This window comes from Lycium ferocissimum, chromosome 12, assembly GCF_029784015.1.
Source record: "Lycium ferocissimum isolate CSIRO_LF1 chromosome 12, AGI_CSIRO_Lferr_CH_V1, whole genome shotgun sequence".
Classification (NCBI taxonomy): domain Eukaryota; kingdom Viridiplantae; phylum Streptophyta; class Magnoliopsida; order Solanales; family Solanaceae; genus Lycium; species Lycium ferocissimum.
In genome coordinates, this window is record NC_081353.1 from 54,126,076 (window position 1) to 54,140,669 (window position 14,594).

The 14,594-nt window shown below is 37.9% G+C and overlaps 1 protein-coding gene and 1 long non-coding RNA gene across 6 annotated transcripts; both read right to left on the bottom strand.

Moving 5' to 3' along the window:
* Window positions 1–37: 37 nt before the first annotated feature.
* On the bottom strand, window positions 38–1,577 carry LOC132039453 (uncharacterized). Its single transcript, XM_059429931.1, has 2 exons — window positions 637–1,577; window positions 38–539 (listed from the first exon to the last, which is right to left on the bottom strand). The coding sequence occupies exons 1-2, from the start codon at window positions 1,575–1,577 to the stop codon at window positions 38–40; spliced, it is 1,443 nt and encodes a 480-aa protein (XP_059285914.1).
* Window positions 1,578–7,142: 5,565 nt separating this feature from the next.
* LOC132039776 (uncharacterized) lies at window positions 7,143–8,055 on the bottom strand. 5 transcript variants are annotated; one of them, XR_009410476.1, is made up of 3 exons: window positions 7,978–8,055; window positions 7,723–7,923; window positions 7,143–7,603 (listed from the first exon to the last, which is right to left on the bottom strand). It is a non-coding gene; the product is annotated as an uncharacterized LOC132039776 (long non-coding RNA). The 5 variants fall into 5 exon arrangements; XR_009410478.1 differs by having other exon boundaries at window positions 7,865–7,923; window positions 7,978–8,023; XR_009410479.1 differs by lacking the exon at window positions 7,723–7,923 and having other exon boundaries at window positions 7,978–8,007.
* Between the last annotated feature and the right edge of the window lie 6,539 nt (window positions 8,056–14,594).

Here is a 14,594-nt window from a genome sequence, read left to right on the forward strand (position 1 = left end):
GGGAAAGGAGCGACTTATCAATCGCAAAGCTGTCATCTTAGCCACTAAGTTTCACATAAGCATTACTAGAACCATTATCAGTTTGAATCAAATTATTCTCAGCAAACAAGTTCTGGGTCCCTTTAACCAATTCATCCTTATCAACTTCTGGAACTGAGACTGATAGCCCGGGAAGTTTTCCAGAGGCCTCCCTTCTCTGTTGTCTCTCTTTCTTGTATTCTGGCCTAGGTCGAAAGTTAGAGCTGGTACGAGGTCGATATGCTTGTGGGGGGTAAGAACCCTGTGGAGCTGGTGCACACCATTGTTGGTAAGGATATGGTTGAACATATGGCTGTGCACCACAGGCAAAGTACTGGAGAGGTGACATGGAATATTGAGGGTCTTGTGGAGGAAAGTAATGCTGAGGTTGAGTGTATGGAGTTTGGGAATAGACTTGAGGTTGTGGCTGGGTATATGAGCGAGATGGACCGCTCACACCTCGTCGCGCTTCTGGTATAATCATGGATACATCATCATTTTCCCTCATGTCGCTCAGCTTCCTGAACCATTTTGAGTTAATTCAGCATTTACTTTCATGTCAGCAAAACTCATGATACGTCCTGTTTTGATTTCTATCATTTCCCCCATCTTAATGACCTCAGTGAACGGTTTGCCCAGTACTGGAGCATGTGTTGATAGTATTCTTCAGTTTGGGCTTGGAGAAAAGTATCCACCACCTCACCTTCTGTCATTGGAGGCTTTACTCTAGCAGCCTGCTCTCTCCACCTAATGGCGAATTCCCTAAAACTTTCTGTAGATTTCTTCTGCACCTTGGTCATGGACATTTTATCTGGAGTAATGTCTATATTATACTGAAATTGTCGCACAAACTCTTGAGCCATGTCATCCCAAATATGCCACTTAATGACGTCCTGATCAGTGAACCAATCCGAGGCTATTCCTGTTAAGCTGTCACTAAAGTAGGCCATAAGCATTTCGTCCTTACCTCCAGCTCCTCTCAATTGATTGCAATACCTCTTCAAATGGGCCACAGGATCACCATGCCCATCATACTTGTCAAACTTTGGAGTCTTAAAACCAGAGGGCAAGTGAACATTAGGAAACATGCACAAGTCTTTGTATGAAACACTCTTATGACCTTCCTGACCTTGCAAGTTTCTTATGGATTGCTCCAAGCTTTTCATCTTTCTAGTCATTTCCTCATCATCCACGGTCTTATCAAGTTCTTTAGTGTTAACGGGAAGCTCAAGGTGAGGGTTATAACCATATGGATTAGAGACATTTAAAGTTGGTTCTGGAGTATAGGGTTGAGCATTAGGGGTTTTGAACATGGGCCCACTGTTAGATGGATCACCAGGCACAGTAAGTGGAGCTCGGGTTGAGGTCGGCACATTAGGGAAAATATCGGGGAAGCCAGGAGGCGGTGGAGGAGGTGCCTGACCAATCATCCAAGCCCGATACATGTTTGCTATGTGTTGTTTTAACATTCTCACTTCTTCGGCTAACCTCGAGTTTTGGTCAACCAACGGTATTTGAGCTCTAACGTCAACCAACCCAGTGTCCTCGTTGATCGCCATTGCCTTTTTGGGTTTTGACCTTGTGTTGTAAGGATGAGTCGCCAGTTTTGAAACCACAAACCAACCACCTTCTAAAATCAAACATCATGAATAAAAAACGATTGAGTTAGGGAACCGCGTGCAAGAAACATATCCACGATTATTAGTTCTAGAATGATTCTAAGGGTAACAATGTCATTTTGGCATCATCCCCATTTTCGCTCAATTTGGCCTTCCTCTCTTTCATTTTTTGCTTTCCACACCTCTCGGTTCACTCATCTTTCTTTTCCTTTCTTTCACTACTCTTTTTTCCTTTCTCTCCACTCTTTCACTACTCTTTTTTGGATTTTTTTGAAAATAATTCGATCGAACCCGACTTGGGTTGCCTACGTATCATGCTGGGACATGAATCAGATCTTTGCGTAGTTCGGGAAGTTTCGGCAAAAAGTAATCAACAAAATTGTTTCGAATTTTCTCTTCTTTTTTTTTTTTTTTTTTTTGAAATTTAGGAAGAGAAAAAAAACTACATAAACTTGAAAAAAAAAAAATCTTTTTGGATTTTGATTGTAAAATTTCCTCCAAAGAAACCCTGCTAAAAATACTACTCGTAGTAAAAACTTTTTGCGTTTTCCTTTTCTTTTGGATAGGGCGTTAAAAAGGAATCTTCCCCCTTTTATTATTATTTTTTTATAAAACTATCTCCTTTGTTTTTCGGATTTTCTAATATAAAATAAAAACACTTTTTTTTTTTATATTTTTTGAATAAGGATCACCGAACCCGATATGGGCTGCCTACGTATCGTCATCCCGAGGGACGGGAATCAGGTGTGCGTAGTTCGTCCAGATTGGACTGCTAAGTTGTTTTTTAAAATAAATTAATTAATTAATTAATAAACTCGTCTCGAATTGAACTCTTCTTTTCTTATTTTTAGCAAGAGCCAGACAAATTAGAGGTTTAAGGAAAATGGGTGCGTAAAAAGTCAGATGAATGCTTCTCTCTCTTCTATTTCACTAGTTAGCCTAAAGCCGATCAACAATCAAGCAAGCCTTAAAAATAATATTGCAAATAGCACATGAGATGCACAGGTCGGTCAGAAAAAGGGATACCTGTCCTAGACGGACCCGACCCCTGTGCCAAGTCCCACTAAGTCAAATGCAAGTGATGCATATAAGCGGATCCTACTAGGGATAATCATGTCTGCGTTTCAGTTCTGCTAGGTTTAAAACCTAATGGAAAACGGTGTCTAGACTGGCTAACCCGAGCGGACAACTCGAGCCGGGGAGGGGCAATACTGTCGGTAGCAGTGCTATTCCGACTTCATTGCTTATCCTGTCCCGCCTAACATGTGTGACTAAAATCCTTCACCGGGCACCAAGACGCTCCGGCTTTATCTTGACAGAAGTAGGATGCATAACTGCATTCCTGTGACTGTGTGTGAAGTGTTTCAGAGATTCAGAGGGGTGCGCAAGAGAAGACATTTTATAATACAGTTCAACAATATCAAAGTTGTAAATAAACGGCAATTAGCACATTAGGCCCAACAACACACAACAAATCCAAATAATAATAACAAAAGCCAAGTATAAGGCAATATCACAAAGCTCGAATTCTGGTTATCCCCAGCAGAGTCGCCAGAGATGTCACACCCCTTTTTTGCGCCCCCGCGCGATAAACGCACAAAGGTTTTATTATTAAAGGGTTTTTCCATTTGAAGTGACGGTTTTGAAAAGGGATTATTTTATTTACAGAGTCGCCACTTGGAATTGAGTTTTGGTGTTCCAAGCCACCTTATGAATCCCTAATCAAAAGGAAATGACTCTTTTATTATGGTCCGCGAAAACAAAAGACCGGGTAAGGAATTCTGTTGATCGGGGAGAAGGTGTTAGGCATTCCCCGAGTCCCGTGGTTCTAGCACGGTCGCTTTATCGACTTATACTTAGCTTAAACTAATCTTTGGATATATTATGTATCTGAGCCTTGATTTGCTCGTACTTTTATTGTTGAACATTTATTAGTCTTAACTCGGATGCGTAACCGCATTCTGGATCTTTTAGGTGTCTCGAAAACAAGATGCGTAACCGCATTCTTAATCGAAACAAGATTAATTATTAAAACGACAGTGGCCAAGGTGCGTAACCGCATCCTTGAGTTATTGAAGCGTCTCGAAAATAAGATGCGTAACCGCATTCTCAATCGAAACAAGATTAATTATTAAAACGACATTGGCCAAGGTGCGTAACCGCATCCTTGAGTTGTTTAAACGTCTCGAAAATAAGATGCGTAACCGCATTCTTAATCGAAACAAACGTCTTGAAACATGCCTAAAGCCTATCTAGCGTTAAAGGCAATTATTTGTCTCTAAAATCCGAGACTTATCATTATATTGATTAATTTTCACTCTTTTGACAACGGGTTTTGAATAAATTCGCAACTCATCTCGCTCCCTTACAATTGGTTTTACCACTCTTTTCTTTCAATAGCAACGAAATTTGAAATAATTAATTTGAACAACATAGAGATGTAAATTTAGAAATAATAAAAGTGGGTCATCTCGTCTTACTCATCTCACCACTTAATTAATTGGGCCTTAATATTGGTCCAGGCCCAAAGTTATTCTTTTATGAGGTTCTACTATCAAGTGGCATCTTAAAAAATTGTATTTGGCAAGACCTTCAAAGAAAAGCAAATGACATAATTTGAACAACATAGAGAGATGTAAATTTAGAAATAATAAAAGGGGTCATTAACGTTATTCCATTTAATGAGAAGTAATAATAATTCTAGTCATCACATGCAGATTCATTCACTCATGACTTTGGCATTTTTAATCATTAAAATTGCAAATCATATAAGTCAAATAAAAGTATCCCAAACCCAAATGAAATCACGTAAGTCAAATAAAAAGTATTCCAAACCAAAATGACCCATGGCTCAATTAATATTATCCTAGTCTAACATTAACATTTATAGTCGAGGTGCAAACCCATGTAATATCCGTACATTAATAATGGCCAAATTTGAACATACGCATAGTAAAACCATTCAGCAATTAACATGAAATAAAACTGGAACAGGAATTTCAGTTTCTCAAGGAAACACAGGTTAGTTTAATGAAAGTAGGTTCATTCAAATATATAACCTAGAAAAATATAAGTAAAGAATAGACCTTTATATAAGAACTTTGAATTTACAAGTCTGGACGGAGCTGCTATTTGCACGAAAACCTCGACGGACGACCTCAACAGTCAAACGGAGCTCGAACCAAGAACTTCAAAACATGGACAGAACCTTTCGCCTTTTAGAAATCGACCAAACAACGGAAAAAACGATGGTTTTGGAGGCTGAAAGAGGTGGTATTTTAATGGTATGTTTTGGATGTCTCATGGTTGAATTAAAAGGGTGAGCTTATGGGTTCTTTTACGTGGCTGAAAATGGTGAGTTTCACGGTGTTTGATGACCAGTGAGTACCTTTTTGTTTTTGACCTCCAAAATCGTGAATGTGATTGTGTGTATATGCCATCCTTAATTTGTCCCTTTGAATGTAATCATTTTTGTTTCTTATGGGGAAGATGATTAGAGAAGAGAGGGTGTTTTTTTCATTTCGTAGCTACTGCGACCCTGATCTTTTATCCTAGCTGCTAGGTCTATTCGGCTGATTAGTAGTATAGGTTAAGTCCTTCTTTTCTAGGGTTTTGTCCAATTTATAATATGTAGGTAGGGTGTGAAAAATGATGAAAAGGCTTTTGGATCATGGGCCTTGGAATGATGCAGATGGATTTTTATAACTTTGACATATATATACATCTTAAGGAGAAATATTTACGAAACGTGACGATAGTTTTATATTTACAAAACATAACATTACAAATCCTATACAAAATGTGCTTTATATTTTTTAAATTATTTTTTTTTTAAAATATATTTTTAAAAATTATTTTTTATTTTTTTAAAAAATCATTTTTTTAAAAAATATTTTTTAAATTTTTTTAATTTTTTTTTTTAAATTAATATTTTTTTTTGCTCAAAAACTTATGTATGAAAGTCATATGAAATGTGTATATCTCGCTCAAGACTTAAAAAGTTTGCTCAAAATTTAGTGTATGAAAACGGTATGAAAAATGTATGAAATATGTATATCTCGTTCAAGGATTAAAAAATTCGCTCAAAATTGTGTGTATGAAAACAATATGAAATTTGTATCTTGCTCATGTCTTAAAATTTCGCTCACATTTCCGTGTATAAAGTTCATGTTATGTAAAATTAATACAACTACAATAACATTGTATACAACTTTGATACAATATTCAAGACTTAAAATAATCGCTCAAATTTTTGTGTATGAAATGTGTATATCTTGCTCAAGGCTTAAAAAGTTCGCTCAAATTTTATGTATGAAGAACGTATGAAATGTGTATACCTTGATCAAGGCTTAAACATTACGCTCAAAATTTTATGCATGAGAATAGTATGAAATGTGTATATCTCCCTCAAGACTTAGAATTTCATTCACATTTTTTGTATATAAAGTTCATATTAGGTTTCTGAAAAATTAATACAACTACAATAACATTGTAACAATTTTCATACAATATTCAAGGCTTAAAGTTTTCGCTCAAAATTTTGTATATGAAAATTATATTAAAAATTTCGCTCACACATACATATTTCATACATTTTTCATACAACTTTCATACGTAAATTTGAGGTAATTTTTTAAGCCTTTGAGCCAAAAAAAAATTTAAAAATTTTAAAAAATATATATAAAAATTATTTTTTAAAAAATAAAAATATTTTTAAAAAAATATATTTTTTTATAAAAAATATATATATTTTAGGAAAAAAAAATAAAAAAACGAAAAATATATGAAAATCCGTCATGTTTCGTAATATATCGTTATGTTTTGTAAATAAGGAAAACTGTCGTTACGTTTCGTAAATATTTCTCCTTAACATGTATATATACGTAGTTTTCCCTTTTTATAATGTAAAGAGAATTTGCTTTTTTTTTTTTTTTTTTGTTCTTTTTTGTTATTTTAAGAAAAATATATATCTATAAAGGGTGTATGTGGCATGTGTGTGTAGGTGAGGTACTTAAAATTGAGCGGTCCCCACCCCTTTCCTTTTATCTGTTCCTATGCGTGAAATAACATATGATTAACAAATGAGGACATAAAATATACTATTCCTACTAAATTAAAATAGCAAGATTAAAATATGTACTTGCTCTATATTTATTTATTAAAACTTTTAACTTGGAAATTAAACTAAAAATAGATAACACATTTTCGGACATTTTTTTTTTCTTTTTGTACTAATAAAAATAAAACGAAACTAAACATATATCCTAAACTGTGACTCTATTTTTGTGATTTTTGAATATTCAAATAAGACCTACTAAACAAAAATAAAACCAAATAAAATGTCCAAATCATATTTAAAGGAAAATTTAGATACTAGAAGGTGAAACACCCGGGGAGGGTCAAAAATCACGTGTCTACAGAACCTACTAAACCTTTCAATGCTGAAAGAGGTTTGAGACAAGGTGACCCCATGTCACCTTTTGTAACGACCGTGTAGTTCAAGAGTAAGAAGGGACATGAAACATATTGAGGTGAATAGTCGAGCGAGGTCCTGTCGAGGCTCCGGTCCGCGGTCCTATTATTACATCAAATGAAAGACAAAGTGAAAAAGAAAATACAAGCACAGGATCCTAGCTATGGAGCTTCTCTTGAATCTTGACCCGAATCTTCATGTTTTCCCAAGTGTGAGATAAACACTTCGATCTCGAATTGAACTTGAAAGTAAACTTCATGCTTCAGGCGGGGTCCTGATCTTGAAATTGAAAAGCAGTTGAATGTTGACCCTATTGTTCAGGCGGGCTCCTGCTACTTCTAACTGAAAGTACACCCTATTCTTCAGGCGGGCTCCTGAACTTGAAATTGAAAGATGTCCCTATTATCCAGGCGGATTCCTGAACTTGAAATTGAAAGGTGGCCCTATTCTCCAGGCGGGTTCCTGATCATACCATTCTTCAGGCGGGTCCTGACTTTCTTCCCATTCTTCAGGTGGGTCCTGAATTTCTTCCCATTGTTCAGGCGGGTCCTGACTTGCTTCCATTCTTCAGGCGAGTCCTGACTTGTTCCCATTCTTCAGGCGGGTCCTGACTTGCTTCCCATTTTTCAGGCGGGTCCTGACTTTCTTCTTCAGGCGGGTCCTGACTTGTTCCCATTCTTCAGGCGGGTCCTGACTTGCTTCCCATTCTTCAGGCGGGTCCTGACTTGTTCCCATTCTTCAGGCGGGTCCTGACTTGCTTCCCATTTTTCAGGCGGGTCCTGACTTGCTTCCCATTCTTCAGGCGGGTCCTGACTTTCTTCTTCAGGCGGGTCCTGACTTGTTCCCATTCTTCAGGCGGGTCCTGACTTTCTTCCCATTCTTCAGGCGGGTCCTAACTTGTTCCCATTCTTCATTCTTCGGTCCCGACTTGCTTCCCATTCTTCAAAGGGTCCCGACTTGTTTCCCATTTTTCAAAGGGTCCCGACTTTCTTCCCATTCTTCAAAGTGGTCCCGCACATTATCAAAGACAAAAAATACGAACAAAATTTTTCTGCCCCAGTTTGCACCAGGAAAAATTTGTCAGTGTTAACAGAATTATAAATTAATGTAAAACAAACCAAAGTTTCAAGTAGGAAGTGCGTCTCCTAAAAGCGGAACTGGAAACACCCACACTAGGAAGTGCGTCTCCTAGGGGTTAAACTGAAAGACTCTAAACGTTGCTAAAGGTAGATCCCATTATCCAGGAGGGTCCTGATGAACTGCATAATTATCCCATTCTTCAGGTGGGTCCTGCACTTATAACTCTAATAATGTTGACCTGCATCCTCCAAAAAGGTACCTGCAACTTGGTTGTGGCATTGCCTTATGCATCGGCAATTTAAGGAAATGCACCTTTTGAATATTCGGGCTTTGAAGCCTTTGATTTGAAGATAACATCTGTCCCTGTTTCAAACAAAGAAAATTTGTGAGTTTAAAAGCATGGTGGTTGGTTTGTAGCCTTGGCTTTGAAGATCTTTGCCCCATTCAGCTCTAATTTCAACCTATCTCATGACATGCATTTTGGATTAGCAGATCTTTGTAGCAAAGACAAGATCGTAGCTACAGAAACCGACGTTGCGCTTTTTTAAAAGGGACGAAAACTTCATTTTATTTCAGCAAAAAGCTCCACAAATTTCCCGTAAATTTCAAAGAAGAAAGAAGAGAAAAAAAGAGAAATCTTGAAGCCTTCAACTTTGATTCAAAATTATAATTTGTTTGTATTCTCGCTAAGTTCAAGATTCTCTACAAAGTGGTATAAATATCATGGCAAGAAAGAGCTTCTTTTGGCAAGTGGAAAAGTTGGAAAAGGGTAAGAATTTAATCTTCTTTTATATGTTATGTATGGTTGTGTATGTTGTGGTGTGTAGGAATGAGGGAATTAAATTCATGAAAAATATGGACTATATGTTGAGGCCGTGTGGTTGTGGTATAGTATGGAAAGGGATGAATCAATTTTCTTAAGTATTTTGATTGTTGTGGATTATGTGATGACAATGAAGGTTTGATTATCCAAATGGAAGTCATAATAGGGCTGCATATCGGTCGGTTCGGTTCGGGTTTCAAAATTATCGGTTTAACTTATTGGTTATCGGTTTGTAGATATGTTAAACCGTTAAAGAACCGTTAAAATATCGGTTAATGGGTTATCGGTTAATCGGTTGTTGTATGTTATCGGTTCGGTTATCGGTTTAACCGTTAAGATTTCACACAACAAAAAAATGGCTTGACCACTTTGTACAAGCAAAATCATGCACGGGAACCACTTCTTGTACCAAGATCCAAGAATAATCTTAAGTTACATTTACTACTACAAGAAATTTAATGATTTGTTATGGCTCTATCATACTCAAAACAATGCCGTGCATCGTGATCGTTGTGACCGTGGGCGGCAAGGCAGCCGGACAAAGGCAAAACCACCAACCTTTTCGAATTACCTAGCAATGATAACGTATGATAATGCACACCGTTTTAATTGTTTCGAAACTACTTTTTCCAATGATTTAGCAAAGATAACACTCATGACTTTGTATAATTTCCCAACGACCACCGAATAGTATACTAATCTATACTCCTCGTAATTAAAAAAAGTAAAATTAATGAATAGTGTAGATCCAAGATCACAAAGTGTACAAGCAAATCGCTTTCCAGCTTCTCTTCAACTCCAAGAATAAACTAGCTTATGACATTCTAAAAGGAAACAAGTAGTAAATTTCTCCTTCCATTTAATCTCATAAAAATGCAAGACCACAACACCAAAAATTCAAGAATGCACAATGGGCAATTCGCAATTGCCCTTCTTTGGGGTGGTCTTTAAATTTTGCCCTCATATTTGAAATCTTTAAAATTTGCCCTTCGGCTAACACCCATAGGTTCCAGGTTCGAACCCACGCGCAGTCAAAATTTTAAAAAAAATTCGCAAGGCAAGTTTAAATTTCGCTATGCCGCCGACATATTTTTGTTAAGAATTATCAAAGTTGGACCCGCATACTTATGCCTTGTGCGTATTTGGCATAAGTATGCCGGTCCGATAACTTTGATAATTCCTTCACAAAGTTATGCCGGGTCCGGCATAAAAGTTTGCCCATTAAAAATATGCCCCCACCGGCATAACTTTGATCATAACTTTGTGAGGAACACAATGTCGCGTTTTGCTTTGGTTAGTCACCATGTATCTTTCCCCGTATCCGTTGAATGTTATAATCTTTCATACCATCGCTCCTTCCGGGTCTTCTCATCAAGTAGAACATATTGCACCGTGATCCCGTAGGTAATCCGGTTTGATGTTTTTCAATGAGAAGTCAATGCAACATCTCCTTTGATGGAATTTATGGGATTGATTCACCTTCGATGTCTTTGTTATAGAAAGGTTCATCTGCTTTGAACGACATTGAGATGGACAACCTCTTGATGTGTAGCTGAAACTGTGACTTTGGACCAACTTGAAAACCCCTTTATAATTACCAAAGTTATGCCGGACCCGGCATACTTTTGTTAAGGAATTACAAATTTTATGCCGGACCCGGCATACTCATGCCTTATGGGACTTGGCATAAGTATGCGGGTCCGGCATAACTTTGATAATTCCTTCACAAAGTTATGCCGGTCCGGCATAAAAGTTTGCTTTTAAAAGTATGCCCCCATCGGCATAAACTTGTTAAGGATTTACTAAACTTATGCCGATGGGGGCATACTTATGCCTTATGGGCAAACTTTGCCTTGAAGCATATATATGTATTTTTTCAAGCATATAAATCAAAGTTACATGGAAAAGTATTATGCTGCAACCAAATGTCCATCGCAGTATACAAATTCACACTTTGCACCGGAATACAAAGTAGTTAGCAATTGTTGATAGACTTTTTAAAATTTGGCATTCAAGTGCCACCGATTGCATCTTCGTAGGCGACCCAAGAAACATTTTCCCATCTTTATTTTGAATGCTCCATCACAAAAGGACGTGGCAGATTGTTGGTATGGCCGGGGTACACTAGAAGAATAGGGGCTGGCAAAATGAAATCAAATGGATCTCACACATTGCTAGACACAAATCGTGCCACCGCTCCATTACTTCTTCGTATTTTTGGTATGCTAGTGGCATTGGTTTGGAGAGAAAGGAACCTACTCGGATTTCAAAATACTCGCTTTCTTCCGATAGACTTTGCTGAGAGATTGCACAACATATTCACATCCAAGGCGAACAACTTCAAATGGCAAGAGAGCTCTTGCTATGAATTGCTATCCCTAGCTAAGTGTAGTTGATTGAAACTCGGCTGTTTTTTTTTTTTAATGTAATAGTTGCTCCTAGTTTGACTTATACAAGTTAGTGAGTAGGAATTTTACCATGTACGAGTTGAAGGTCAACTTTAACTTTGTGCTGTAAAAGTTTTTTGGATGTAAGTTAATATATATGAAAGGGTAGAAGTGTAATTAATTAAATTCTTATCGGGTTATCGGGTAACCCGTTAAAAAAAATGGTCCACCCGCGACCCGACCCAATAAGCCAATAACCCAAAAACACCACCCGGTACCCGAACCGGTAATCCATTAACCCGAACCATTAACCCAATAACCCAATAATCGGTTCGGGTTATTGGTTTAACCGTTAACATGCACAGCCCTAAGTCATAATGGTTGTGGGCTGATTTAGAACATAGTGTGATTTCAATATAGTTTCTTGTGTTGATGGAAATGATGTTGTTAACATATAGAATTGTTGTTTTACTTGATGCATTTGAAAGAGGAAAGTGTGTTGTTGTTGTTCTAGTTGAGTTGGAAGGCTTCGGACGAGATCGGATGTTGGTTGGGACATCTTGAATTGCCTATCAATATTGTTATTGATGTTGGCTACATTGGGTTGTTGTGGATTGTTTTGAGCCGAGTTTAATTCTCGGGTGTCGTATTTATAGGGGAGGTGCTGCCGGAATTTTGGTAGACAAGTATTAAACCAAGATTGAAAGTTAAAGTCTCATGAATAGTAACCGGTAAATGTGACCATTTGCGTATTCTAGGCGAAACGGGATTGGAGATAAAGCGAGCATAAGTCGTCCGTAAGGTATGTAAAGCTACCCCTTTCCTTCTTTTGGCATGTCCTAGGTGTGCTAGGTTTGGATTTGAGCCTCGGGGTTATTCTCGCTTCATAGAAATCTAAGTCCGAATTTGAGCACTATTCATTCAAGATGATTGAATTAGGATCTTTATAACTTGTTGGAAAAATGCTCAAACACCTATAACTTGCATAATGTAATTGAATTGCCTTGAAACTTCCATAAATGACTCCATTAAGCTTAGTATATGTAATTCGAGTACGCCACCTCCGTTGACTCGTGGCGGACCCGCTATTCCCGATCTCCGCCATCCGTTTATTTGACTTGTTTTTGTACCACAATTGAAGGAAAACTTTTGGCTATTGCCCTAACTATTAAGTGATATTTTATAAAACTTTTCAAAACCACTCCTAAGGAGTGTGATATTTTATAAAACTTTTCAAAACCACTCCGGCGGAGTGTGATATTTTATAAAACTTTTCAAAACCACTCCGAAGGAGCGCGATATCTTATTATTCAGATTTTCCAAAACCACTCCAAAGGGGGTGAGATTTTATTATTATTATTATTACTATTATTATTATGCCCGAAGGGGCTAGGATTAGTATTATGTCACGAGTGGCATGCCCCGGCGGGCCGGGGTAGCCGTATGCCACGAGTGACATGCCCGAAGGGGGCTAGGATTATTATGTCGGGGCCCCGGGATAGACGTATGTTGGACCCGGCATGCCCGAAGGGGCCATCATTTTATTCCGGACGCGCATGTCCGAAGGGCCGGATAGACGTATGTCGGAACCGCACACCCGAAGGGGATTACTAGTATTATTATTATCATTGTTATTACTATTGTTATTACTATTATTGTTATCATTATTTTGCCGGAAGCGGCGCATGTGATGTATTGCATTACTTCTTTAGAGAGGTGTGCTAGATTACATTATTTATTCGGATTCGTTAGTTGGATTGCGATTACTTACTTAAAGCTTGTTGAGACTCGTGTATTTATCTATGTTTTCTCTTAAGTGAAGGTGCAGGTAATGAGCGGATTGTGATTTCTCTCCCTCCTAAATTAAGCTATGATTTTTACTTGTTATCGCTTTACATACTCGCGCATATTCCGATCGACCCTCCTTCTTCGGGGGCTGCGTTTCATGCCACGCAGTGTGCACCCGTATGAAGAGAAGACTTTGCTAGAAGTTGCCCCGCGGGATCGTGAGCTCCATTTTAGTTCGGAGTGTTGCCGAGTCAAGCACTTATGTCATGGTATTTGTATATCTTAGAGACTTTGCGAGACAAGGTCCCGTGGATAGTGCGTCGGGAAGTGCGAATAATTTGTAAATGTTAAAAGAGTATGTATTTTCGTATAATGATTATTGTTTGAAAAGTTTCATGTTTCTTAAAAATTTTCGAAAATGACGAAGTTTTTAGTAACGCGAACATTTAAGGGTTCGCTCGACTCTAAGGAGGGTCGGGTGCCCATCACACCCCGCATAAGGTCGGGGTGTGACAAAATCCTTCCCAAACATAACTTATGCTTCGCTTTCATGACGAACCTAGTTTCGCCAAGTCCTATGACTTAAAAATCTTATCGTATATACATTAAGGCTGCCAATCACCCTCTTGTAGTCGTGAAGGTCTCGTGTCCGCCTTGACCGACGTCAGTCCATTCACGACACAACGTCACGAAATGGCCGAGGTGTAACACTAAGGTTATTAAGCATATATCTTCCATTATTAGTGTTGAATCCTTAAATCAAAGAGTTAGGGTTTATACTCAAAATTGGGGGTTTTACTTGAATTTCGAAATTGGGGGAATCTTTGAGTTAATCTAGCAATTAGTTGATAGGTTTTGATCACCTAGTGCTTAATTTGATATTTTACTTCCGAATTTTCCGTTTTGACCTTGTAGGGCCCGTTTCCCCAAATTCTAGGGTTGATTTTGACCTAGTTTGAATGATAGCAATATAGGTATCGTTCTTCATGATTTCTAATCTATATCTCGAATATTCCTAGACTTCTTTGATCTTGAGGCTCAACGGAAGGGCAAGGCAAAAGAGTGATTGTTGGTGGTTATTGTTCGGCCATCCAGGTAGGTTATGACTTACCCTTGGTAAGACTTCGTGTAGCGAAGCATATATTTAGATTATATTGTCAGAGAAAGCATGTAAACCTTCAGGTATGAAGTTGGGTTGGATATTATCTTAGGTTGGGCCGTGTTGCATGATTGGGGCTAGCCACCGCGTTGTGTTGTGACTTGATTTTTCTATTCTGTTGACTTGATGCCACGTGTTGTTATTAGAGTTTGGGAACTGTTGTTACATCTTGGTTGTGATATGGTGGTACCTTACTTTTGACGTTGATACGAGGATAGAGTTCCGTATGACCTGTGTAGTTATTGAT